At 44.8% G+C, this 25,144-nt stretch overlaps 1 protein-coding gene across 7 annotated transcripts in view; it reads right to left on the bottom strand.

Moving 5' to 3' along the window:
- The window catches only part of CDK16 (cyclin dependent kinase 16), a 61,098-nt gene that overhangs the window by 6,570 nt on the left and 29,384 nt on the right, over positions 1 to 25,144 (bottom strand). For 5 of the 7 annotated variants that reach the window (XM_072991310.2, XM_020797566.3, XM_072991311.2 and 2 more), the window contains exons 2-14: positions 19,000 to 19,139; positions 14,884 to 15,024; positions 12,860 to 12,993; positions 11,878 to 12,003; positions 11,680 to 11,736; positions 8,757 to 8,871; positions 7,434 to 7,528; positions 4,808 to 4,870; positions 2,986 to 3,109; positions 2,760 to 2,880; positions 1,797 to 1,894; positions 1,034 to 1,139; positions 127 to 169 (exon numbers count right to left, since the gene is read on the bottom strand). In XM_072991310.2, the coding sequence (XP_072847411.1) occupies positions 127 to 169; positions 1,034 to 1,139; positions 1,797 to 1,894; positions 2,760 to 2,880; positions 2,986 to 3,109; positions 4,808 to 4,870; positions 7,434 to 7,528; positions 8,757 to 8,871; positions 11,680 to 11,736; positions 11,878 to 12,003; positions 12,860 to 12,993; positions 14,884 to 15,024; positions 19,000 to 19,117 (1,341 nt within the window). In that variant the 5' untranslated portion in view covers positions 19,118 to 19,139. The remainder of the gene's footprint in view (positions 1 to 126; positions 170 to 1,033; positions 1,140 to 1,796; positions 1,895 to 2,759; positions 2,881 to 2,985; positions 3,110 to 4,807; positions 4,871 to 7,433; positions 7,529 to 8,756; positions 8,872 to 11,679; positions 11,737 to 11,877; positions 12,004 to 12,859; positions 12,994 to 14,883; positions 15,025 to 18,999; positions 19,140 to 25,144) is intronic. The other 2 variants (XM_078386478.1, XM_072991314.2) reach the window with 1 other exon arrangement.

The following is a 25,144-nucleotide window of genomic DNA, read 5'->3' as shown; positions in this document are numbered from 1 at the left end:
CAGATGCTGTTTTTTCGCAGCGGGGAAGGCTTTTTCATTTCTCCACGTCTGGGGAGGCACTAGGTGGGACCAGAGGAAGGAAAGGAAATTCTCGAACACTCCAATGATGCAAAAACAAGTCCTCACCTGCAGCAACTTCCCTAGGAGGTCCGCCCCATCGTTGTCCAGCCTGTAAGATCCGAGAGAAAAACAGAATATCAAACTTGTAACGTCTCAGTGAAAACTGCAGCTCTGCCTTTTGGGGCTGCTGTTGCTGCTAAACCATCTATAGAGACCTTGGGCTGTACCCAATACTGTACTTGCTAACCAAGGGTCAGTAAGTCATTTTTAACAGGGGCCCTATCTGGACCTGAACCAACAGGGCAGGCAATGTTATCTACTGTGTAGCCAAAGTCCAGGTAAAAGCTTTTTCATAACCCCATCCTACTCTCCAGTGAGACTGGGAACACAGCACAGGCAGATCCCTTGTCTCGGGCAGCTCCCCTTCCTGCTCCTGAATTTTGACTCAAGCATGGAAGTCAGTAAAAGAAGTTGTGAAACAACTCTTGACAGAGCCAGCCTTTCCTGAAGGGATGGTTGGACAGCCCCTTTGGCTACCTCTCAGCTCGGGAAGAAGTAGCCAGAGGGTGACTGAAGAGGAATGCCACTGGATTAAGAGCCAGGAGGTAAACATTTCTCAAGAGAGAAAGACTAGAGTACTGGGCCGAACTTTATAGCTTTATGCTGCCCTCACTATTGCCACAAATGCTGGCCAGTGTTAATTCTCAGGATTGCAGAGGAAAACTGAGAGACAGAAAGACAAGTGGCTTTGACTGCAGAGTATCTATGTCTATTTCTTAAAGCCAACTTTCTGGCCCTGACGGTTGCAAAGACATACTTAAAAGGGTAGGCAACACCTACTTGGGTGTCAGAGTTCCTGCACTCCCACATTCCTGAGGACACAGCAGGTGTTCTCCTCTGTTCTGCTGCAAAAATACTGAATTCTTGTCCCTTACAGATTGGCTCATCCCATGAACCACCTCCGAATGCATACCTGGGGGCATGGTTAATCAGGGCCTCGGGACGGTACTTGGGGTAATTGTAGGCTCGGAATTCTTCATTGGACAGGATTCCAGGCCACGTCTCTTCATTAGGCGTCCCTGGTGATGGAGGAGAAGAGGAACAAAGATTGGAAAAGGAGAAGGTCTGGGAATAGGGAAGCCACAGCACTATCCTGTGCAGCAGAAGAGGGGCTTTCTGAGAGCATCCATATGAGCGCTCCTATCCCATCATCCAGCAGAAACCAGGCTGCAGCAAAGGAGAAGTTGGGAAGTGCAACTATTCCACCATCGCTACTAAGAGATCAGCAATTTCTGGCTCCTCTCTCCATGAAAAGCTTCCACCACAGCTGATTATTATAAGAACTCTGTTAACTTTAAGCACGAGTCTATCAATCTGTTCTTTCCTCCTCCCTTTTCTTCCTTCCTTCCTTTTGCACCATGTCTCTGACACTGTAAGCCTGAGGATAGGGGCTGTCTTTTCCCCCCTCCCAATTATCATTTTCACTGATCTGTAACATACTCTTGGGAGTCTTTTCAGCCCAAGAGAGGCGTGGAAGCCTTTGAATGACAAGAAATAGGAAGCAATGATCTAGTTAATGTTGTTTGTACTTCCTTTTGTTGTTTATTGGGTGATCCATTGCTTTTGGATTCCAGAAGTCACTCATGATGTTTGTTGTGAATCTCCAAAGCAAGCTTCCCCTGCAGCTCTCCTACTCCATCCCCACCATTTTCTCAGCGGTGCCAGCCTCTCCTTACCCAATATCCGAAAAATGAAGTGCAGCTGCTCCTCAACTGTGGAGCCTGGAAAGAGCGGCCGTCCTGTGGACATCTCATAGAAAATGCAGCCCACTCCCCTGCAGGGAGAGAAGAGCAGGCATTGTCAGCAGCAAAGAAGGTAGAGCAAGGATCATATTGCTGGTGTTTTAAAATCTAGCCCCCCCCCCCCAAATCTTTCACTCAAGTACTGTTAAAATCTCATCATTATTCTGGCGATTATTTTGTTCTTTGTTTTAAAGCTCCTTCTTGCCAGGGAGAGAGCATGTGAGATTTCCTGTGGTTGGTGGGTTAGAGAATCAGCACTCTGCATCCACTGGTACCTTACCCATGATAATCAGAAACTCAACTATGCAAGGAAATGAAAATATGCCTCACATCATCATAATAATCTTGGAGCCACTGAACTGGAAGGGACCCTATGGATCATCGAGTCCAGCCTCTGTCAAAGAGGCCCAGTGAGGAACTGAACTCCCAACCACAAATACCTAAACCCCTGGACTATCCAGCAGTTTCAGCAGGTCACAGAATTTAATGCTCCTTTGTGTAAAATATAGGTATTTACTACCCCACCTCTAGTCATGAAATTCACAGCCCTGTTTGCTTATATTTGAAAGCTTTCTCAGGGCAGTAGATTTCCATCTTCAGGTGAGCCTTTCCCTAACTAGTCTCCTGAGGCAACCCTGCACTAAATACCGCAGAACTCAAAACACCTTACATCTAGTTTCCACCTCTTTACCTTTGTTCAGTACCTTTTCCCTGCCTAAGCCTGGGGCAGCTTGGTTAATGTGTGGATTACTGAATAAAAGTACCTGGCTCCTGCTTTGCTTAAAAAGATGGACCCAGTAGGAAAGAGGCTCCTTTTCTGCCCCTTTAGAAGACCACTGACATACACATAGAAAGCATTAAAAGGAAATGCTTTCATTCAAAGTTATGAATCCTTACCACATGTCAATCTGTGTGGAGTATTCTGTAGAGCCCAGCAGGATATCAGGTGGCCGGTACCAAAGTGTCACCACCTCATTGGAGTAAGTTTTGGTGGGAATGGATTTTGCCCGGGCCAATCCTAGGAGAATTTTTGAAAAACAACAACAAAACAAATATTAATATTTATTTTTAAAACACCAGGGGTCTTCTTTGGAGGAAATGAGGAGAGCTGATTTGCACTCACCAAAATCTGCAAGTTTGAGTTCTCCTCGCTCGTTAATTAGCAAATTCTGGGGCTTGAGGTCCCGGTGCAGCACCTTCTGAGAGTGGCAGTAGGCGAGGCCACGTAGCAGCTGGAACAGGAACAGCTGGAAATGGAAACCAAGTTCTCTAGATGAGCTTCTGCAGCTACAGATCATCTCTTCCTACCCTATAATAACTGCTATGTATATACTGAGACTCTGGATGCTCTCACAAGGCATTTCTAATGTCCTCGTTAACTGGGAGAACAGGGAATATCCATATTTCACCATAATTAAAGCAGACCCATTGAAATCAATGGAGCAAGAAAGTCAAGACTAACCACTCACCAATCTGTCACGATTCTACCAATGGCTCCACAGCGCACGATCCGCTCTCCACTCCTGGCAGGAGGCAGGAGAACAAGCCTCACTGCAAGGTCGAAGAGTGGTGAGCGGATCATACGCTGCGGAGCCATTGGTAGAATTGCACTGTGTCGGATTGGTGCGTGGGCCGTCCGGCCCCATGGGTCTAGTTAACGCTACCTGTGCGGGGATATTCATATACGAATACCCTGTTTCCCCAAATATAAGACAGGGTCTTATATTAATTTTTGCTCCTAAAACACATTTGGGCTTATTTTCATGGGATGTCTTTTTTTTCATGTACAACAATCTACATTGATTCGAATACAGTCCTGTCATCTTCTTCTGGTTGCTGCACAAGGGTGGAGGGCAGGCTTCCACTTAACCGGGGCTTATTTTGGGGGTAGGGCTTATATTACGAGCATCCTGAAAAATCATACTAGGGCTTATTTTCAAGTTAGGTCTTATTTTTGGGGAAACAGGGTACGGATACCCCCATCTCTACTAACCACCATTTTCCATGAACTTGCTATAAGTGTAACTTACACCTAACTTACTATGTAAAAGAGAAGTATATTAATGCCAACATATCTGACTCTCAGCTTACTTTCTTCAAAGATGACAAGTTTTCTTTGACCACACACAGCTCGTTTCTTAATTCAGTTCCGAATCAGTTTGAGTTTCATCCAGCATGGCTTCAAAGGAAATTATTAACTACTTAAAAGAACCACATGGACAGGGTGTGGAAGAAATGCTAACACATGCTGCTTCAACAGTGCTGGCATATATGGCATGAGAAGATCTGGGGCAAATATTTAGCATTGGCAGTGGGTTGTTTTAGCTAAACAAGGTCCAGATGCCCTGAGGGGCAGGGCAACCCAACAGGAGCATACAAAAGAGAGAGTGTGTACATTTCTATTCTTTATTAATTTTGCATTTTTATGGAAGCAGTAGGCTAAATGAATTGTCAGTCTCAGCTAAATCAGACTGATTGACTGAATGGAGCTTGTCAAGCTGATACTTTTAAGTGTTATTGATGCAAAGGGACTGCTCTAGATGAGATGAACAAATGGATTGCACTCATTTACATTTTTATTACTAAGGTGTATGTATTAAAAACAAATCTCAGAATGGCGGGGAGTAGAAGATGAAATGGAGACTGTTTATAAAGCTGAAAACATGTCCTAACAACAAAATGGCTGAAATCCACTAGCCTGTCACAACTAGAGTAGACTCATTGAGTCAAGGGAACTTATACAATAGTTGACTCACTGATTCACGAGACTACTGTAGTTGCAACTTATTACTGGATTTCAGCTCATGCAAACAATAAGAGCGTCAAATCCTCCAATGGACTTTCATTGTGAGGTGAGCATTTGCCAGCAGTACACGCAAAAATGAGCGCTGACATGCCACCAAAAACCTACACAGACAGAGAACATGAAGGGAATCAGCCCTTACCTTCACATTGTGCATATTGATTACATTGCCACAATCATCTAGATACTGTTTCAGGTCTTTATCCTGTTGAGAAGGAAGTACAAAGGACTCACATCTTTTTCTCTCTCAGTTGAGTGCATCAAAATCAAACTTTGGGATATAAAATTAAAACCTCCAGTCTTCCACACTGTTCCTCATTAATGCTATGAGATCAACCCTTCCTAAGATGGCCTGGGGTCCACAGGTGGTAGATAAACCCACAGACTCAAGACAATGGCTCCATCACACCAAAGTGATGATTTGATGCTGTAACTGGGAAGCTTTTGTGCTAATCTCATATCCCTACACAGCTTCTTCCTGTCAGCTTGATGTACAGTGGTGCCTCGCTTAACAATGTTAATTGGTTCCCAAAAAAACATTGCTATGGGAAAACATAGCTAGGCGAAACACCATTTCCCATAGGAATGCACTGAAAACTGGTTAATCCATTCCAATGGGAACAGATTACCGTCCTTAAGCAAAAATCCCCATAGGAAACATCGCTAAGCGATACAATTTTCCCCCCATTGGAATGCATTGAAGCCTATTCAATGCATTCCAATGGTTTTGCGACGTCCGTTTTTGCAATTTTAAGTGTGTCTTAAAAGGTTCAAAAATGGTTTTAAATGCTTGGGATCGTTAACGCACCTTCGAAAACCTTTGCAAACTTAATTTGGCTTTGTTCTGAGTCTTCGTTAATTTTTGGTGAATTCCACCCCCCATTGGAAAGCACTGAACTGTCGGTTTGATCCCAAGCATTTAAAACCGTTTTTCAACATTTTAAGACACTTTAAAAATAGCGAAAACGGAACATTGCTAAGCAAAACAGGGGATCTAAAACTGTCATCACTAAGTGAGGCAAGGTCCTGAACATCGCTATGCGAAATTTCCCCATAGGGAACATCGCTAAACGGAGCGCAAAATCGCTCCAAAAACCTCATCGCTAAGCGAATACATCGTTAAATGAGGCAATCGCTAAGCGAGGCACCACTGTACCTTACTTCTTCTTGAAGAGCAGGGTGACAGGGAAGCCTGGATGGGGCTGCTGGAAGCATCTAAGAGATCTCTCATTCCCTTAATGGCCCACGATACTGAAGGTGCATCAAAGAAGACAAGGCTCAGTGCTGCATGGTGAAATCTCCTCTCTGTGCAAAGCTCAGGAAGCCTAACTTTCCAATGAGCTTCCGTTTCCTAAAAGGAATGCTTTGGTTTGCCATGAAGGCACTCACATTTCAGACATAAGCCCACCAGCTGGTTTTAGGACAGGGATGGGAAACGTAACAGAGGTCAGAGGAAAGATCTGTTGGTTCCACCTGAACTCACTGGAGGCTTCACTCTGCTCCCTTAAATTTGCTGCTGTTCCCACTCACACCCTGTTTCCAAGTGGCACTTCATTTTCAGGAGGCTTCCTAAAGTATAATTACACTTGTCAACAAGGCGAGGTAAGGCATGTTGACTGTAGGCATTTCCCTGGTCACAGTAATGCTGGCAGCCAAAAAGGCCCTGAGTGAAGGGCAGAGATACTCAAGGGAGGTGCATTAAGCCAATGGGCATCCTCTTGCCAGTCCTTACTATGGGTCCTGCAAGCCACCCTCTTGCAGCTAATCTGAGATAGGGAGATAAAAAAATACATCTGTTTTGCAAGCCAGTGAGCATAAAAGAATCTCCCTGTTGGGATAAAGGCAGTATAGAAATGCAGTCAATTGATCGATCAATCAATGTGAAGGACTATAAATTCTACCAGAGTACTCATTATGACTATTACTAGCCGTATTCCAGCATTACCAACCACTAACCTGGTTCTCTTCAACACACTTAGAAGGAGAGGCCTAGCCCCTTCCCTCATCACCAATGCTTTCTCCACATGGATAGAAATGTATCTGCAGAAGAGAGATTCCTGCCCAATTTTCTATGGTACTTGCTCACATGAAGAGCTTACGTGTGAGTAAGAAATGCTCCTCTACATACATCTCATTCTTTCTCATTTTCCCTCTCTTTCTCCATGGATAGAGTAACAGTGGAGTAAGAAGGGTGAGCCCCTCCTCTCTAAGCATGTTGGCGATTACTGGTAAGTAAGACATGAATAGAGCTACTATGCTTTAGGAAATCCCTAATTTGAGAAATACATCTAGCTCTGTCACAAAGGCTGACAACTGAAATGGCTGTGTTGGGACAGCACTAAGAATTCATTTAAGTCATTTAGCCCCCCTCATAACATTACAATTTACAGGAGCCCTCAGAAGAAAGCTGTTTGTCATCATCTATATTCCCACCTATTGGCCAGAATCTTGTTATTTATGTCTTCTGACAAAACTCAGTCAGGGTAAACCTTACTGGCAAACTGCATCAAGTTAAGAAGTGAGTGTAGGTGTCTGCTGTTGGGTGCCAAGTTATACAACCTGTTATAAGCAAATGCTGCTTCTGGCTTTTTAATTTAGCGGAACTTGCCAGTGAGATTTATCCTAAGATAAACTGGCATATATATGTAGTAAGATTCCGGTCTGAGGATTTGGATTATTCTATTCTCATTTGGGAACTCTACTTCAACTTATAAATAAAAACAAATCCCAACCTATTGTTTCCCCACCCCGAAACCCTCATGACTTACTAAATACTCAAAGACAAGTGTGAGGGATTTTTCTGTATGGATGATATCATGCAGGGTCACTATGTTGGCATGTTTCAAATCTTTTAGAAGTGAAACTGTAAGAAAGAGAGAGAGAGAGAGAGACAGAGACACATGGTGAATTTTTTCCATCTGAACCACTTCTACCTGTTTAATGCAATAGTTTATAAACTGTGTACTTCAAGCAAACTGCTCCTACACTGGGGGGAAAAAGATACAGTAATTTGAAGCTCTTGTGAGCCCCAAGGACCATCCCCCTCTGAGAAGAGGCTGCCTCCTGCATCTGTATGATTTTTTGTTCTGGTCCACTGAATAATTCTGTGACCGTATGCTGGATGCTGATGTTTGCAAACGGATGTGGAAAAGCTGCAACAAAATATAGACCTATGCCTCATCCCCAGGACCAGTCTGAACACTCATATTTCCTGCAAATACATGGGCACATGCACACGTACACGCGGCTACTCTGCTTTTGCCTTCTTTCCTGTCTCATTTATAGGCCCCATCCATATATGCGGAGTGGATGGAGGGGTCTGGATGGGAAGGGCTGTAACCACATGCTGACCTCCACTGGTAGGTAAATTGCTCCAGTTTACATGAATCCTGGCCTCGATCCAGTCATTAGTCCCATGTAGAGCACATGCACTGAAATCAATGGGCTTTGTTAAATCTTAAGTCTCACTGATTCAATGGGTCTACTCCAGCAGAGAGTAGATTTAGTCTCTTGACTTTTGTCTTCAGCAACACTTTCATCATGTAACAGTTTTGTGTGTGGCTACAGCTTGTTGGCTTGCAATTTCTCGGCTCTCCAATGCCCAGGGGTTCTTCTAAATGGCTGAAACTTTTTAATTTGTTTTATTTAATTTTATTAAATTTCAATACCACCCAGTCAGCTATGCTGGGCATTGTGCATAATAAGACAGCAAAGTCCCAAACTCCACACCGTATGCTGGATGCTGATGTTTGCAAACACACCCAAAATACCAGTTTCACTCCAAAATTACATAAAAAATAAGAATAGGGATAACCATATTTTATTTCTATCTATTTATTCAAAATATATCTCTTTGCTACCTTCAATACCACGATTTTTCCAAGCTAATTAACAACAACAGTCATAACGGCAACAACAAACATTGCAATAATAATTCAACATGAAACAAATTATAAATAAGTCAGTTCCATTAAAAAAATACATTTTCTAGTATATGATAGTAAATAACATATCCATTCAAAGCCCAATTTAAGAGGAATTGGAAATTCCTCTTAAATTACAACCAAAGATGGAAACAGAGATCAACATACCTTCCCGGATGGCTGTGCAGGGGGCTCCCTCTTCATGCTCAAGACGGATCTCCTTCAAGGCTACCAGGTTGTCAGTGAGTTTACTCTTGCCCTTATATACAGTGGCGTATGTTCCCTGAAATGTTAGATATACGCAGCTGAAGCCAGTTCCTCAACACCCAACATCTGGCCCATTCATCTCCCTACTCCCCAACTTCCCATCATACCTCAGGTTGGCCATCAGTTTATTTCCGGTTACTCCCCATGTTAGCAGCAAACAATGATCACTTTACCCTCAAAGCTGGAATGTAAAACCACAGCTCTGACTGCAGGTGTGTCTTCCCTGTATTGTCACCTGCTCATGAGGCCTTCTTGACAGGTTTATATTTATCTATTTCATCCACTCAAAACTATTCTTTGTCACCTTTTCTGCTCACCAGAGCTCCCAAGGGTACTTACAATTTATTAAAATGACTAAAAAAACATTTAACAACATTACTTGAAGCAATTAAAATATCCTCTAAAACTACATTCAGTCCGTTTTCTCCTAGCTAGGTTTCAAAACCAGGGTTTGAGAGCAAAGGCTCCTTGATGCAACACATTTCTGTTGGGCCAGCCAAATATCCCTTGGGAGAGAGTTCCACCATTGAGAGAGGGGGGGCTGTCTTTTTATACCCCCCCCCCGACCTAGCCCTTAGGCTGGTGAGGTCTCATACTCTGGACTGATTCATACAAGAGCAAATGGCCTTTCTGATATTCTGGCCCCAAGTCCCCAGATTTAAGTTCGAAAGTAGCCTGGATGCCAGTGAGGTTGGTCCAACCCTGGCGGTGGTAAATGGGTCTCCAAAACACACATCGTGTGGCTGCCGTGTTTTTGCACTAGTTGTAACTCTTGAACACTTTTCAAACATAGCCCCCCCACACAGATTGTTAGTGACAATTAAGGATGTCCTGCTTACTGACCCCAGTGTGTGGTGAACTGGTCCCAGTGTTGTATTTGGATTGGAAAGATCCAGGTTTGGAGTCCCTGCCTTCAGATCTTTATAGCTACAGTACTTATAATTTACCCTATCTATAGTTTCTTCATGGAAGAAGGTAGAATGAAAATCAGTAAAGGAAAAGAAAATATAAAAAAGCATGAGAAGGAAGATTTCTCATCAGGCACCCCAAGGTAAGTCAGTTCAATAGTTTCCACAAGTGCCCCCCCCCTTTCAGGTGTCAAGTCTTAGCAGGCAGGATCTTTGGGAGTCCCAGGCCAGTCCGCGTCACAACACAGAGCAGCTGTTAACAGAGTTTCACAGGGCATGAGAAGAACAAGTCAGAGGTCAGAACCCAGCAGTCAATCTGTAATCACTCACATTCCAAGGTGACAAGATAAACCAAAGAAATAGAGAGAAGCACAGTCCTAAGGTTGTTCAGTGGGCAAAGAAAGTTTCAGTGCACACCAAAGCTAGATATGCTTATTATCTCTAGCAGTTTTGGGCAGGCTGCCTTTATTCATTGTTGTCAGCAGGGGATCCTTCCCTTCTCCAACTGGCTCCATAATTATCTACTGCAGGCAGCTGAGATGCCAGTGGTAGCGTTCTTTGCTTCAACATTATTGTGAGACAGAAGGCAAGAGGGATACCCCACTCACTGGCGCGCCGTCCCTCCTCCACAACAAGGATAAGGAGGCGAGACCCCAGCCAGCATCAGAGCCCACGGTGGAAGCCCAGCAAGGGACAGAAATAGAGGAGCTGACAGAAGAGATGCATAAAGTAACGATGGGGGAGGTCCAGGAGGAAGAGGTGGGAAAGGAGAGGAAGAAGAGAATAGAGTTTGAGGCAGGAACAGGGGAGACAAAAAGGAAGGAGGGGCAGTTGCCGGTTGGGAATGGGTGTGGATGGAGGATCTATGGATGGGATTATGGGAGAGACTAAGAGTGCCTAAGGAGGAGGCAAATTATAGAAGGAGAAGAGAGCTTCCACCCGGACCCTCTTATTGGAGGGAAGCGGAGGCGAGAGAGTGAAGGAGGAGACAGAGAGTTGAGAGAGAAAGGAAAGAAAGGCTGGAATGGAAAATAAGAGAGATGAGGAGGAAGAGTTACAGGGAGGACCCTGGGAGAACCAAGACCCTGAGAGACGAGCCCTGTGGAATGATGATCAGGATGATGAGACCATGCCCTGGCTGGAAGGCTCGACGGGGCAGACCATGAGAGACTGGGTCCCTTCAGATCTACCGGGACCATGGAACATTTGTTGTGGAAATCCGTTCCTGTCTGAAGATTGGAAACTCCTTCGGGACCCCTTGGCAGAAGGAAAAAAGACTCACGATCATGTTGCGGACACTTGTTTATTGTTAAATGCACCAATAAATCTTTCTCCTGTTTTGAAGCAACAAAAATCTACTGATTTCTTTGAGCCGAGCATGGAGGAAAAAGTCGAACCCTCACAGTCGTGAGCTGTCAGTGTGTGTATGTGTGTGTGCAACTGGAAAGCTGGCAGTGTTCTCAAGGCAGGGCTGAATCCTCCCTGGTGGGGCCAGGATCTGCCTCCACTTTCTGTGCCACTAGGAAGGGGTGATTAGGTGCATCCTCAAGTCCTTCCTCCATCGCAGTTTCCTTTTACTAAAGCAGGTGATCCTGGCATTTCCTCCTCCGAAGAAGACTTGGGTATGCAGGGCATGACACCTACAATGGAATCCTATTCAAGCCTTGCCTTCCTACCTGTGACATAACTGTTAGGGTGCTGAATTGGGACATCAGAGATCCAAGAACTAAACTTGACTGAGCCACAAAGTCTACCGGGCAACCTTAGGCTAGCCATACTCTCGCAGCCAGGTCTAACCGCAGGATTGCTGTTGTCAAGGTGAGTAGAGAGGAGGGAAAGCATGAATGACACCTGAAACTACTTTGAGGAGAGGCGGGATAAAACGACAACAATCGAACAGACAGCATAGAGCTCACCTCTCCCAGTTTGTCCAGCTTGACGTACGTCTCGAGCTTCCCAAAACCAATCTCTGACTGCAAGAGAAAGCAGAGAGCGTGATCGGCTGCTCTTTTTCAGGTGGCTGCTGTAAAGAGATGACTGCTGGTTGACATCTCTTATTGCTGATCCAGCAGGCGGCAGAGCTGGGAGTGGGGGGTAGGGAGGCTGCCACTTACCAAAGAGACTCTCCGTAACCGTCGGCTCAATGGCTTGTCAAAGAGGGGGCTGTTGAGGGTCAATTTCTCCAGGTAGCCTTCAGGCAGTCGGATGTCAGCGGGGAGTGACAGGCGCTTGTTAATGTCCTAGGGGAGAGGCATTTGACCAGCCTTTTTATGAAAGCTCCCCAGAATTAAAAGCCTGCAACCCATTTTCCCTCACTTCCTTGTTACTCTTAAGAGACTCCCACTAAGACTAAAGAAAGGCAGGTTGAAAGTGGGGCATGGGGTGGGAAATCTAGAGATACAGCACGCTGGCAAATGAGAAATAAAGCACTTGGTTTCTCTTCTGTCAGCCACAAAACACTTCCATGCTGGTCACAGGTAAAATGGATCCCCCTTGTGCTGGGGCCATCAGAATCTGAATAACATGGTGAAAGCCTGCCACCAGAGAAACGACTTGCCTGTATGATGGCAATCCTATGATGGCAATCAGGCATGACAAAGAAACAAGACAGACGTTGGTGCAACTTCTGGGGGACACAGCTAGACCTCCTACACCCTCTATGAACGATCACTGCCCTCTCCCAACTAATGACACACTGAAGAGACGGGAGGAGGGCCAGCGACTTTCATAGAATCATAGAACTTCCTCATAGTTTGCTCTGTTGCAGGAGCCCATTCGGGAGGGTCCTCTTTCCACGGGGAATTATCAGGACTGGACTCTTCAAGTGTTCAGAAGGCCAACAGTGATTTTTTAAAAATGGAAAACATTAAACTTGCCAAGACACTGAAAGCAAATGCACCAGTGCAGCTAGTGTTAATTAGCCTTCCTGCTTTTATAGGCAGAGTCGTGTATATTGGGCAAAGGGTGGTGGAAAATGTAGTTGAAAGAAAAGTCACATGTCTAAGTGCTGCTAAAAACAGGATTTGCACTAAAAATGAGACATACACACACCGAGAATAGCCCTGAACCTTCTACCACCATCTCTAAGGCTCGCACCTCAGTGGAGATTTTGCGCGCTGGGTTGTTGCGCATGCGTACTCGGACAGGAGATTGCACCTCGTCAGACGACGTCCCTGATGCCTGGTCACTCTCACCATCTGAACCCATCTTGAGGTCCTCATGGACGATTTCTATGTCAGGAAAGATGATGGAGAAACAAGAGGCAGGGAGAATTAGTGGACTCTTTTTCCCCATTCAGCCCCCTCTAATACCTTTAAAGCTGGGCTTGGTGGAGGCCAATAAACCCAGAGTGTGGTTGAGAACCACTCCGCAAACATTGCATATGTAACATCCACACATGCGTAAGTCATGTTGATCCCAAACCTGCCTCCCACAAACAAGAATCAGATATTTTGTGCACATACAGCACCGATAGAGCATCATCTCAGACTGCAAAGTGGAAGGCTAATGCTGTTTTTTAAAAAAATGCTTCACTAAATTAAAAAAGAAAACCAGCACAGCCGGTAAAGGCCAGGGACAGAATATTCCTCTACTCGTCATTTCCAGTATGGAAATGTACTAGTTTTCTATTTACTGTATAAAGATTTTTTTTCCATAGCAGAACATTCAAATACTGAATCGAACATCAATAGCAGCGATGGCGAACCTATGGCATGTGTGCCACAGCTGGCACGCAGAACCCTCTCTGCAGGCACGCAAGCCATAAGATCTCTACGCACACACGAGGAGGTGGCTGCAGCCATGATGGTGGCACTTCGACAGGTGGCGAGCCAGGATCTGGAGCAGCTGGCGCTGGCAACGGATCCGGAGTGGGGTCTAGAGGCACCTCCATGCCCAGGAATTCCCCCTTCCGCCGCCACTTCCGGTTCCACTGCCGCCCGCCATCTGCTGATTTTTGTTTTTGTTTTTAGTTTGGGCACTCAGGCCCAAAAGGTCCGCCGTCACTTATCTATAGTCTTGCTGCTTTCTAACTGCTTGATTCTAAGTGCAGCGTTAGGATGTAGCCAAAGAATTAGCAACACTGCCCCCTCCATGTCTCTGGGTTGTTGTTTACATAATGGCAAAGACCAAAGGGAATTGTAAGACAAAAACATATGGCCACCTCTGGCCTAGCCACTTTAAGATGCCCCACCCAATCAGATCTTCCTCTCTCATGTCCCCCACCCTCCATCAACAATATAAAGTTACTGCAAGTAAGTTGGGTGGATTATCTGTGTTCCTTATTTTTATAGCCCATTTGCATATAAGAAGCTCACTAAGAGCTCAGTATTTGAAAAAGAACTACCTCGCAGGGTTAACAACTAACAGTTCTTGCAAGTCTGTGTTTTTTAATGTCCCCTCCCCTTTTTTTAGTGCCACAGGGACCTGAAGGCCTGTATGGATGGAAACCACAGTTGCAGTGTCTTCTGTAATGCAGTTAGATGTATGATGATGTCTCCTCAGTGTCACTTCTAGAGAAGAGGGACAGGGAAGTGCCATCACCTGAAGTCTGACTTCGGCCATCTGTCACCATAGTCCCTCCACTGAAGGGCAGCAGTTCACCAAAATTTCCAGACCAGAATCTTTCCCACTCCCACCCAGAGAGGGCAGGGAATGAACATGACCCTTTTTTTTAATGCACAGAAACGCTTCACTGCTGAGTTGCTACCTCTCACCTTTGTGAGAGTGACACGCAACTGAAACACATCTAACTGGTTCCAAAGGGAAACAGACACACTATTAAGACCTAGTTCTTCGGATTCAAATGAGTTCATCCATGAAGCAAAGTTTTTTGGGGGGAATAAAATGCAGACGACCTGATTTCCAGCAGCCTTACTCACATCCTACTGGAGGCAGGAATGGGAATCCAGGCCTCTGGGCTACCTGATTTTTCTGCTGCCAGGATTCCCACCTCCAAGGCAGCCCCACACCATGAGAGGCCCAGTGCGTGTGTGAACCAACAGGGTAGGACTCTCAGCAGTCTCTCTCTCTCTTCCTGGCCAGCTGGAATCCGCAAAGACCGTGTCCAACAAGAGGGAAGCCCTCCGGGCAGCACACACTGGGGAAGCTGCGATAGTCACCTAGTCGGGCGGTGCGGTTGAGGTGAGTGCTCAGGCTGCGGCTGACGGCCAAGCGGGGCCTGCGGAGGGAGCTCGCGTAGTGGTGCAGCAGGGCGTGAACGCTGCGGGAGGTGCTGGGATGCACACCCTTCCCTGTGGGGCCTGGGAGGGGAGGGGAGGGATGGAGGAAGAGCCCACAGAAACACAAATGGACAGACAGACCGGGCAGAGGACAGAGGATGGCAAGGATCCAAGGAGAGAGGGGTGCAAAGGGAGACAAGCGGACGGACACGTGCCGTTCAAGGAAAGGAAGAACGGACCCTCAGTAGGAAGGGGAGAAAGGGTGCAACGGGAGGGGAGACACCCCGTAAGCAGCAGCAGCAGCAGAGCGGATGTGAAGGTGGGTGGGATCCCACAAAACCAGCCACAAGTAGGGAAAAAAAGGAGGGTGAGAATATCGTCCCCATCCCACCCACATCCAACCATAACCGGCAGTTGAAGGGATTGAGGGAAGAAGGAGGAAGGATTAGAAACAGGAAGACAAGGAGGATGAAAAGGAGAGGCATGGGGATCGCAAGCACACCCAAAGGAGAAAAAAAGGAAAACATAGGAACAGATACACATATTTGGGGGAGGGGAGCCCTCGAAACAGGACAGGAAAGGTGATGATGGAGCACACCCAGCAAACAAACAAGGACACAAGGGGGCAGGAGGTGGCCATCACAAGCAGAAAGGAGTCACGCCGCCACAGTGGAAGGAAGGAAGGAAGGAATAAAACATACATACAAAAAGAAAAAAAAGGAAAAGGAAAGAAATTAAGAGAAATATAAAAGAAAGAAAAACTAAACAAAAATCAAAGCAGAATGGAAATTAAACTGAAAAGTGAACTGTTGGCAGAGGGGCAGGAAGGGGAGAAGACGGACTTACCTGAGCAGAATAGTCTTTTGTCCACAGCTGGGACTGATGGAAACTTCCCCACCTGGGGTGACTTTGGGAACTGGGACACTTAACAGTATTTACAATGAACGCAAAGAGACCATCTGATCTGATTCCACACATGGAAAGGTCCTTCAGCTAGCACTGCAATTACAACAGGCCGCTTACAATATCAAAAAGCTCCATTTACTCCATGGCCTCAGATCACAAAGTGCGACTTGTGTAGCGCAACCTCCAAGGCATCTATTAGGTTTCTCAGAATCCCATTTTTCTCTCTCAAAAATGGAAGATCAAGTTTCTAGTTCTGGCTGCTTCCGAGGCAAGCTGAACACAGCAAAGTATAATCGGCTACACACTCCCACACAAGGGTCTTCTGGAGCTTTTTCACAGCTCCTTTCCTCACAGAAAGCACTTTCCCCCTCGTCTTCAATATTTCACAATTTGCCTCTTATCCCATCTTTCCAAGGATTAGATACTATTTAAACGTTGAAATCTCTAAATGTGTAAATATGAGTTATCAGGGTAGAGACTGCCCCCCCCCTTGGTCTCCTACTTGGGATGCCCTCAGTATAACAGAATGCCTTTGCCCAACTCTTCCTCTGCACCCACTCAATGTAAGAGAACTTGTCCCTTATTCATTGCCATTTGTGAACTTGGGGACGGAACCTGTGTGTGGCTGGTTTTCCAACCTTGCCAGGGGCACTGGTTCTTGCAAGGTTGGCAAGAGGAGTTGCAGAAGCTTGCTGATAAGTCATAGTCTTCCATCCCTTTCAGCATGACCCCTTCTGATAACCACGATCCAGTGCTTCAGCCATGAAATGACAAAGTATGGTCCTCCAGCTGTTGTTAAACTATAAGGCTCATCAGCCCACACCAGCAAATGATGAAGAATGCTTGGACCCGCAGATCAACAACATCTTGAGTGCTATAATTTGCTCACCCTTAAATTAAAGGAGACTTGTGGTGCAGTGGTTAAACTGCAGTACTTCAGTGAAGACTCTGCTCACAACCTGAGTTCAATCCTGGACTCAGGTAGCTGGCTCAAGGCTGACTCAGCCTTCAGTCCTTCTGAGGTTGGTAAACCGAGTACCCAGCTCACAAAAGGGCAGGGGAACAATGTATAGCCTTCATAATTAAATTATAAACCACCCAGAGAGAGCTTTAAGCGCTATGGAGTGGTGTATAAATGCAGCACACTTTGTTTTGCTTCAAACCAGGCATGTGATTTTTTTTATCAAGCATTTGACCTGTAATATAAGGAAAGGTGGCATATTAAATACTGTATATATGTACATACATATTTGGGGACATTCTGAATTTCTGCAAAAGCCTTTCACCATGAATGGAGGGAGAAGCCTTTTAACATGGACAACACAATCGTATGGAAAATGCCATTATCTGGCAGAAGGTAGGCTGCAGTTTATGGATGGACCACGGCCAATTCCTAGCTCCAGCACCTGCAGGTTGTTGCAATTCTTCTAAAGAACGTCAGACAAGGTGGATCTTGTCCTGATCCTGCTAAGTAAGCACTTCTTGTGTTTTTAGAAAAGAGTGAAAGTCAGCACCACTGAACACATATGAGGTAATGTTAAGTGTGAGGACAGGAAAATGTGTCCATCTCCCTTTCTCCTACATTAAAAATTTTTTAACGCTCCAGTTCTTTCAGTCCTGAATATGCAGTTACAAATTTTGATAATTCTTCACCCTCCCAAAAAATGAACTGTGGAAAACAAATCTCAGTTACCTCTACTGGTTAAATTCAGTGTCTAGTTATTTTCAATGTGGAGAGGGCCAGGTTTTCCCAGCATCCCATTCAGTAGTTAAAAATGACCAGTCTCTCTCAAAAAAAGAAACTGCAATCCTAATTCAACAGGACAAATATGGCTGAGGACATGGAGATTCAGCTCCAGATGTTTTAGGATTGAAGCATGCAAAGTCCTTGGGCTGCCAAGGTGAATTTTCCACATTCATTTTTTTAAAATATGAAGTTCTTTCCCCTCTAAATGCAAAGTGATTTGTGCATTTTCATAAATTTTTAATCAAAAGAATTTCCCAACTTTAGCTCAAGACAAAGGGTGTGGGGGAGGCAGCATGGGGCAAAGTCAAAATGAAGCCCCTCACCACTGGGACGCCCCACCCTCCACTTATTTTAAAATATATATATTTCAACAATTTTGCTGAAAAGGTTCTTTTGTGCGCTCCAGATGCACATGGAGGCACTTCTGACGTATCTGGGGGGGGGGCACTGCCATCACATACCCCAAACAACATTTGTATTTATTTATTTGAAGTGATTTGTAGAAGGTCACTTCATAAATGTTCTCTCCCACCCCCCAGTTTTAAAAAAGAACCTTTTATAAAGATATATATATATATTGGGGATTAGCAGAAAAAAGGAGAGGTGCTCTCAGTTCAGGGGCAGGTTGCCCTCATTGTTCAGTTTTTTAAAGGCATCTGTCAGACTCCACACCCGATGTTACACTCTCTAATACTTTCCTGACCAAGTGGAAACAAATAAATTTCTGCATTTCAAACCATTACAATGCACTTTATGCAAGAATACAAAAAAAAAAAAAAAAGACCCCAAGACAGTTTGGAAGTTCCAGCTCATACACAAGAAAGTCATCTGGATGATGGTGAGGGCCAGGAAAAATGGCTATGCCTACTGTGCTGGTAGTAGGTAAGCTCCTGGTCCCAGTTCAAAGTGCCCTCTGTTGACTGGCTTGCAAATAAAACAGCTTGGGACCCAGCCATTGGAAGGACCATCATTTTCCACCTAATTCTGCCTGAAGATCAAGACTTACACCAAGTGTCTGTCCCAAATGCATATTATTTAGTTCTGTTAGGGTCGGGATGTAGAAGAAAGAGGGCCTTCTCAGTGGTGGCCTGATGTTATGCAACTCCCTCCTGATCTGTGCTTAGCTCTTTCTCTGCAGGCATTAAAGTAAACACTACACACTTTTCTGTTTAAAATGCTTCTAGTAGAATTTGTCACGGGATCATCCAATCATGTAACTGTGCAAAGTAATATGAAGGCATCCACACTGAGGCTTTTGCACCTTGTATGCTACTGTGCTATTGTGTGGGTGCTGCCTTTTGACCCTGTACTTGTTAAAAGCAGCTTTTAAAAATTACTTAAAACACAGAAAACCAGAACCCTCATATCCTTCTCCTCTGCTTTTGAACAGTGGGAAAACTCACCATTATCACTACTGTTGTTTTCCTCTATGCTGATGGGCTCATTGAGGTTCTTCTCCACTGTCCGGCTCCCACGCAGCGTCATGGACAGCTGCCTCTTGATCTTCTTCATCCGATCCATGGTGGGGCAATGGCTGGGGTCACTGCAGGGGAGGGATGGAGTATAGAGAAAGGACATAAAAAGGCTATCCAATATATAAAACACATGGTTATCCAGTGCATAAAACACATGGGTGATTAACACATGACACACAGTAACCCAGCTACAGCAAAACTGGCCGATGTCAACATCCCAATCCTGATATGCAACCTGTAAGATAGTAGATAAAATTGTAATATAACCTTTTTTTAAGCAAAAATCAATTTGAAGCCTGAATGCAAAGAATCAATAAAGCACAGAAAAGCCAAAAGTAAACTCATTTGCTATAGCTCCTGATTAATTCTAAGAGCAGCTCTTGGGAGGCCTTTAACAGCCAGTTCACATGCTGTTTTTAACAGCATTTCTTAGAGATATAAAACCATGTGGTGATCAGAGGCTTACAGCCAAAGACTTGAGTAGTTATTTCAAATCATTATAGGCTTCCTCACCTCCCACCTCTTCTCCACCCTGCTGCCAGAGACTCTTCCCACTGCTTCTGCTTTCTGTGACAAGAACGCATGCCAGCCAATCAGTGTCAGGATCTGCCCTTCAACCACCACCAGAACTTTCAAGATTCCTTACCTGTAGATGAGCATGGGAGCTATTACTGGGGGTTTATCTGGTCTTATATTGAGCCAAATCTCAACATAAGACAAAATTAGCTATTTAATCCATTTGAAAAATTTAAATCTCTTCTTCCTGTACTTTCAAAATCGATGCAGGTAATAACAAGGGTTATTACCCATAAAATTCACAGTCAGCAACTCCTTGTCAAAATCAAGGCAAGGAAGAGTAAAGACAGCACATATTTTGCCCCATTATCCTCTATCAGTGGCTATGCTGGGTGAGCCTGGTGGGAGAAGTAAGTGGAAAGAGCTAAAGAATCAAATGTTCCCACTCCAATCTAAGCAAATATGTACATCCTTCTCTCATGCAACATTTGATTGTGACATCTAAAAAAACAACAACACACACACTGCTACACAGGCAGCTTGAAGGGGCAGAGACAACCAAGGAACACCTGGGCACAGACATACTGTATTATTAACAATATTTTTGTCTTTAATTTACCATTTAACTTCTGAGCCAGTGGAGTTCAACAAAGATTCCCCTGCCACTCTAATTCCTACAGTTTTGAGATTTTAATTCTGGTCTTATTAGTGAGTTCTGGGAATCCTGGAGTCCCTGAAGAGGTTTTGAGGATATGGGTCTTGTAGTACTTGTTTTTCAGAGTTCACAGGTGTTCCCATCTTGGCCTGAGACCCAGCTCTTGTTGTGTTGGTTCAGAGAAGAACCAAGGTCACATCTCAAGACTGACAAACACTGCATTCCATTCGAAGTCCCTAGACACAAGGGCTATAATCATTTCCAGTGTCTTGCTAGAACAATCTGGACTGCTGTAACTAAACTGATAATTCCTGCAATGTATAACTTCTGGGAAACAAATGAATCATATGATCAATACAGCCCATCTTGCATGCATTCCTATTATTTCACTGAAACACCCTAAAACCATTTTCGAACTTCCCTAACACATGGATATCATCAGTGTTGCCTATTCAATCGAACCTGGTCCAGCTAGCTTCTGGACTTAGGGGAAGAGCTTCTCCTTCGCTTCAGACAGAAGAATGTCTCGGGATGGCTTCGGGCAGCAAAACCTAAAAGGCTTGGTAGGTTGGTAGGACTGAATGTCTCACCTAAGCCTACAACACTCCTGCATAATCCTCTACCTTTAAACCACAGTTCTGTAGTGAAAGCTCTCCTCAGCTGATAAACTGAGATAGAAATGTTACCCTGAAGATAAAAAGCTTGAAATGCACCAATCTGAGATGACACAAGCGGAACATGTTATGCTGTGCAAGACCAAAACACACCTTTTGGAAAGGAATGGCTTCAAGGGAGCCTTTCAGGTTTTGCTTATTATCATATTTGGATTTGAGGAGAAATTTTGCCCCAAGTCAACTTGACTAGCAACACAATTAGGTTAATACATTCTCAGCACGTAATTTGGAGGGTGTGTGTCCATACGCCCCAGACACAAAGACCCTTCTGGTATACAGAGATGAGAGGAATGATGATTTCATCTGAGGCTCAAATAGGCCTAATCTAATCACATGTTGTATTTTGGGGCATGCCTTGCTTTCATTTACCTCTGGACAGCCTTCCTTTAATGAATGGTGAGAATTAAGTTTAGCACAAAGAACTGGAGTGTGTGAGGAAACCACCCAGTCAGGGCAGAAAGCCACCAGATGGGAATCCAAACACTGCTTAAAAAACCCAGGTATGAAGGATATGGCTTGAGACTATCATTCTCCAGACGTAGCGCTGGCCTCCATGTTGTCACTAGTATCTGCAGCTGAGACAGGGACCATTGTTAGCCCACCCTGTAGCAACAACAGGCATTTAACTGTTTTGTTTCCAGAACCTCATCCAATTACTACATACTTTATAGTGTGACAGGAATCCCCTACACTTGCTTTTGCTATGGCAGACTTGCACAACTGGTTCTCCACCAAGATTAACATAACCCACCATCAAAACAATGCAGTCTGTGAGGTACTCAAAGCCTCACTGTCAGGCAGGGCAGCCACATAACAAAAAGGACAAGGTTCCTGCGCCTTTAATAGTTGCGGAGAAGAATTTTATCACGTATCGCTTATTATGCAAGCTATAACTGCTTTTGTTGTTCTTCTTCTTCCCTGAAGCTATTAAAGGTACAGAAGGTCCGTCCACCATTTCATGCACCTACCCTCCCATCAGCTACAAGCAGACAGCAAATAAACAAAATTCAAGACAACTCAGCTGATATACAAACTCAGCCTGACAGCCAACTGTCTGTCAAAGACTAGCTTGGCCTGAGGCTTTAATTCTAGTGGTTATAGGGGTCTGGCTGTGGAGCCAGAGGTTGGGCATTTGATTCCCCATTATGCCTCCTCTGAGTAGAGCCAGCCTGTGTGGCTTTGGGCAAGCTGCACAGTCTTAAGGTGCTCCCAGAAAAAGGGAATGGGGAACCCTTCTGTGTATGTTATGCCTGGAAAACCCTGAAAAGGGTTGCCATAAGTCAGGATTGACTTGACAACACATGGTTACGTATATTATTGATGAGCAGAAATTGGCATTCTCCACATCAATGTCACCTATTCAAACCAGTTGTTAAAAGTACTACTCCAACAACTCTACATATATTTGGTAAAGGTTCCCCTTGACATTTAGTCCAGTTGTGTCTAACTCTAGGGCACGGTGCTCATCCCCGTCTCCAAGCCATAGAGCCAGCGTTTTTCCGAAGACAGTTTCTGTGGTCATTTGGCCAGTGCAACTAGATATGGAACACTGTTACCTTCCCACCGAGGTGGTACCTATTTATCTACTCACATTTTTACATGCTTTCGAACTGCTAGGTTGGCAGGAGCTGGGACAAGCGACGGGAGCTTATTCTGTCGCATGGATTCGATCTTACAACTGCTGGCCTTCTGACCTTGCAGCACGGAGACTTCTGCAGTTTAACCCGCACCGCCACCACGTCCCCTGTACATGTATTTCACCTGGCATGAAATATGTCTTTTGCAGAGGACATCCACATCTTCTTGCTTTAACACATTGGCCTGGGAAGGAAGCTTGAGTAGGGCCAGAACCTTGAAAACTCCCAAAAAAGGAGGGCTGAGAAAGGGGTAAACAGAAGGACCATGCCCTCCATCCTAGAAGGTCTTTGTAGGCTCTTCACAGATTCTTGGGCCATGGAGTTATTTGGGTGGTATCTTGTGCCTTCTACTTCCTCCTCTTTGCAAATGTTATGTGTTACAGTATGATGTAGGGGTCTGTGCTGAAGATGTATCCTCACTGCAATTAGTTCATTCACTGTCTTGCGGAATGGTCTACTTAATTCATTTGGTTATTTTTCTGTACTTCTCTGATCAGAAAACAACCTTATAGAAATCTCCCTTTTTCACTACTGTCGCATTAGCATTCATCCAAACATCTAAGGATGAATTGACCTCCCCTTTCCAGAACACGCCTTCTGCAACAGGGTTGGGGTCTGAAGAGTTGGTGGCCTCTATCAGAGCTTCCCCAACCCCCTCCAGCTGCCAGGGTGTCCTTGGCCCCTTCCTCTGCCAGGCCAAGCATTGTGGAGCCACCAAGGAGTGACACGTGGAGAGCTTGTTGGGGCCTCGAGGCAGGCAATGAGCGGCGGATGCACACTGGAAGCAAAGATGACATTCCTCACTTCAGCCTGTCACTTCGCATTACATACGGGGAGTCTAGGATGGGACGGTGGGCATCAACTCTGTTGCCACTCTGACAAACAAGAGGCGGCACCGCTCCTTTCCCACTCCTGCCTGCCCCCATAAACACAGAGGAAGCGGCATTTATACGGAGCCGAACCAAGGCTCCCTCTCACTGGGTTTGTTTTGCAGGGCTGGAGAATGCATGGCCCTCCAGATATTGTAGCACACAGCTCCTGTCACCACCAGGCAGGAGAGCTGATGGTGGGAGCTGAAAAGCATCTGTGTCTGGAATGTCCCTGGTCATGGCAGTGACTCCCTGTGGTTTCAAAACCAGTGGCTTCCCAAACTCAACTTGAGCACCAGGGGACTGAATCTAAAATCTTCCATTTGCAGAACACTTTGATCCAGCTCACTCAGACCAATAAAACCCGGCTAGACCAGGGTCCTTTCTTGCCCAAATCAAAAAATGACCAACACAGTGCTCTAATATCATCCACTCTCCTTCATCAGCTCTGGTGAACTGTAACTGTCATGCATCCCCAGGATGAAAGCAGGCAAACAGAAAGCTAACACAAAATGTTGCCTGCTGATAATATAATGAGGGGGTCTCAATCCTTGGCTTTCCAGATGTTTTAGATCAATTCCCAGAATCCTGGTCATTGGCCATGCTGGCTGGGACCTCTGGGAGTTAAAGTGCAAAATATCTGGCTGATCAGTGGTTGAGAATGATGGATCTCAATGATCTCACTTCACTTGATCTTCTGCCCTTATTTCCTGTTATATTCCTATGGCTTTGACTCTTCCTATTCCATCATCCCAGTCTTCTGCCCCATTAAAACTGCTCCACCAGAGATAGAAGAAGGCACTTTTTAAAGACTACAATTCCTGGAATGTCCCTGCTAGCATGGTCAATAACTATTTAGGTCAGGGTATTTTGGGAGATAGCGTCTAAAAAACTAACTTCTTCCAGCTTTGTCAGCATTGCCTCACTCTCTGTTGCTGCTCTTTATGTCAAGAAGTTCTTCCGTGAACACCTGTCAATCTTATCCACCCTTTAAATCCCTCCACACCAAACAAATTCTCCTAGGAAGCTTTTGGTTAGCTCTAAGCTCCACCTACAAAGAAGCTCAAGTAGGGACACTTGCATTTGCTTATATTCTTTTCCTCTATTTCTAAAAATGTAAACTGTAACTTTCTCCAGTAGAGAGCTGCCTTTTGTTGTTGTTGTTGTTGTTGTTGTTGTTGTTGTTGTTGTTGTTGTTGTTGTTGTTGTTGTTGTTGTTGTTGTTGTTGTTGTTGTTGTTGTTGTTGTTGTTGTTGTTGTTGTTGTTGTTGTTGTTTATTTTATGCTGTAAAAAATATTACGGTGCTGTATATTTGACATCTGCCTTTGGGGTTTTAAAAGAAAAGAAATATATCTCACCACTTGACTGCAGCGAGGCCACTGCTATCTATACACAGGGCCAGGGTATGACTTCCCTCCCCTCTCTATTCTTCAGAAGGCTAAAGAAAGTATTTCCAGAATGTCAACTTCTGCCTTTTAAAAAGCAAATGTCTCACTCATGTTTACACACTAAAATTTGGAGGTTCCCAGGCTATGTTTCCAAAACAAACCTAGAATGCAGAGGAAGTCTTTGGGACAAAACCGAGGAATGCTTTTCACAACAGAAGAAGTCTGGAAATCATTTGGAGACTGAAGTGGACTGTGCCACGTTTGGACTGGAGAAGTTGAAGCTCGAAGGTCTAATAAGCCACAAAACTGCCGAAACAAAATTTTGGGCATAGG

The sequence above is a fragment of the Pogona vitticeps genome, chromosome 2 (assembly GCF_051106095.1).
Source record: "Pogona vitticeps strain Pit_001003342236 chromosome 2, PviZW2.1, whole genome shotgun sequence".
Taxonomy (NCBI): domain Eukaryota; kingdom Metazoa; phylum Chordata; class Lepidosauria; order Squamata; family Agamidae; genus Pogona; species Pogona vitticeps.
Note: the sequence above shows the minus strand (reverse complement) of the source record. Positions and strands in the feature narration are given on the sequence as shown.